Below are 2,620 nucleotides of genomic sequence, written 5' to 3'. Positions count from 1 at the left end.
CACCCAGCTTTTAAGAGTCTACTGGAAATTGAATCCGGACTTCCCTTAATGCCCCTGCCTGTAGAGTTTACAAGCACACATCACTGTGGCTGTATCATCTTCCTCTGCAAACAAATATAGACCTTTCTACAGCTCAAAGCAGGACTTATCTATTTCATTTTCAAAAATAGTTTGCAAAACATTTACCTATTCATTCTAAGTGATTATGAGGCATCCTTTAAAAAATTCTGTATCTTAGGACAAAACCACAAAATAGCTAGAAAGATAAAATGTTTTATTTTAAAACACTGAAAAACATCCAAAGACAAATGTCCATTATATATCCAGGAATGTTAAAGAGCCATAAATCTTCTAAATTGTAATAGGCACTTCCAGAGAACTAAATACTGCAAATTATCCTGCCTTCTTCTCTAATATCAACAATATTCAATGACAAAATTACTAACAAGATCCTACTAATTATTCAAAGTCATTATCTTTGAGTTCGACTTGATTACACATGTAAGTTTTATTCAAGATGTTCCTGACACATGACGCTTCCAGATGAATTTCATAAATGTTAACAAAAGTATCTTCCTTTTTTGCCTGTGAATGTTTGAGTACTGCTGTACTGTTGGCTTATGTCCACTACAGACACTGGTTCTAGGCCAGCCCAAGGGTCTTCAAGCATTGAAGGCTTGAAATAACTTTCCAACTCATTAGACATTCTTTTTTCTCTACCACGCCCTGATCCAAATGGTGTAGATGTCCTTGGAGAACCCTTTAGGAAAAAAATCATTGGTTAAAATTGAGAGATAATTGGTACTTTTTCCTTTAGCTAAAAGTTAGCGGGATCACATTGCCATTTAAAAGCTGTTACTTGAACCCAAGTGTGTTCAACTGCAGAGTCCATGCTTTCGTCAGTGTTTTTGTTTTTAAAAAGTATTTAAACTATTTTAGAATACTTATTAATAATTCCATGCCTACTGTCACCTTGCTTTTAGGTCTCTAGTGTTAATATTTCGGAGTTATTAAGTACAAGTGGTGATGGGATCAAGTAGTGACGAAATAAATTACTGTATTCAATTTTCCTTGAAATTTCCATTTTTTCCCCCAGAGAAAAATAAAAACTTTTCCCCCTAAGTCTTTAAGTTTCTTCGACCTTTCTATCTCATGAAAATTTTCTTTTTCCTTTAGCTCCTGGTTCATCGTGAATACATGGAAGGATATACGAAGTTGTAAAATCAGTTAAATGAGTTTAACCCCAGAGATGCAAGTGGTGAGCCACGGAAATCCTAGATACGCCAGAAATATTCCATCGCTTATATTCGTTCACTGATAACAATGGGAAACTTTCACTACCACCAATTTCCCATTGAGAGACCGTGAAGCAGAAGCCAGTATAGCCTGGGCACAAAAGATAAACCGAAAAAAGGGGGAAGCAACAATTACATAAGATGGCACCAGTCTGTAACTCAGATAAACTCTATACTGGTGGGTCCATTCACTCTCCCTCCCCTCACCTCCGCCCCTCCCCCACTCCCTCGCCCAGCCCAGCAGTTCAGAATACATAATGAAAGGCGCCTGGCAAAGGAGAGGAAATAAAGAATTAGGGAAATCTGTGTGAGTGGCAGGCAGCAAACTGGCTGAAACACGAGGGCTGTAGAACAGAACGTAAAGCTCTGCCAATTGTTAGGGTCATCTTAAAAACTTCTCTAAGCCTCAGTTTACTCATCTGCAAAACAGGGCTAACAACAATATCTCACATTATGGAGGATTAAACAAAATAATCCACATCAAGGGAATATTAGTACCATGACTGCCATACAGTAAGAGCTCGGCAAACGCTGGCTATTTTTATTACCTGGGGGTGGGTCTGCTGCTGCCCCGGGGAGTAGCCGAAATGTTGCTGAGACCCCGCGGGGGACTTGGAGTAGGAGCCATGGTAGCCGCCAGGGGACGGAGACCCGAACCGGCCCCCGGGAAAGCCGCCGTGCCGTGGAGACTGACTGCTCCCGTAGGGCCTAGACCTGGGCCCATACGGCGGCGTGTGGTGCGGACTCCCGTACCCGTCCCGAGGGGTGGGCGGCCGCGGTCCGCCCCCGCCCGGGGTACCCCGGAAGCTGCTCCCGCCACCCCAACCTCCTACACCCGGGCCGGGGTAAGGAGGAGTCGGGGGTCGAAAATTCGGTCGGTGCATCTCAGGAACAGAAGCCGAAAACCTCGCCGCTGCCTTCGTTGCCTTCCTCCACCGGAACTGCTCCGGCCGGGCCTCCTAGGAGTATTGATAGTCCTCCACCAAAACAGTCCTCCGGGAGCGACCGCAGAGGACATTGGTTCCGGCACCAAAAAGGTTCCGCAACGGGGGGCTGGACAAAGGGCTTACAGCGTGGGGTTAACGCGTGGGTGGGGTAAGGAGGGAGTCTGAGTGTATTTATGGAAGAAGGAAGAAAAGGGGTAAAGGCAGAGCCGAACAACTTTGAAGCCTCCCAGTCCCCGACCCAATCAACTGGCTACACCTCCGCCTGGCAGGCGGCGCGGGGTCCGCGGGCGCCCCCGGTGGCTGCGTGCGGCGCCGCGCAGGGCTCTGGGCTCACTCCGGACAGGCTGTGAGAGGCGCGCGGTGCCGGCGACCGCGGCG

The 2,620-nt window shown here is 46.5% G+C and overlaps 1 protein-coding gene across 1 annotated transcript; it reads right to left on the bottom strand.

Annotated features, from left to right (window-relative positions):
- Nucleotides 1–253: 253 nt before the first annotated feature.
- Nucleotides 254–2,560, bottom strand: MPLKIP (M-phase specific PLK1 interacting protein). The gene is made up of 2 exons (XM_006142999.3): nt 1,844–2,560; nt 254–760 (listed from the first exon to the last, which is right to left on the bottom strand). Exons 1-2 carry the CDS (start codon nt 2,177–2,179, stop codon nt 560–562), a joined length of 537 nt encoding a protein of 178 aa, XP_006143061.1. The 5' UTR covers nt 2,180–2,560; the 3' UTR covers nt 254–559.
- Between the last annotated feature and the right edge of the window lie 60 nt (nt 2,561–2,620).

Source organism: Tupaia chinensis, unplaced genomic scaffold (genome assembly GCF_000334495.1).
Source record: "Tupaia chinensis unplaced genomic scaffold, TupChi_1.0 Scaffold000088_1, whole genome shotgun sequence".
NCBI classification, from domain to species: Eukaryota; Metazoa; Chordata; class Mammalia; order Scandentia; family Tupaiidae; genus Tupaia; species Tupaia belangeri.
The sequence above is the reverse complement of the archived record's forward strand: the minus strand, read 5'-3'. Positions and strand labels throughout refer to the sequence as shown.

Coding starts and splice junctions, on each gene's coding strand:
- MPLKIP (XM_006142999.3), bottom strand. CDS start 2,179: ATGCACCGACCGAATTTTCGACCCCCGACTCCTCCTTACCCCGGCCCG. Junction 761..1,843: donor AGCAGCAGACCCACCCCCAG/GTAATAAAAATA, acceptor TTTTTCCTAAAG/GGTTCTCCAAGGACATCTAC.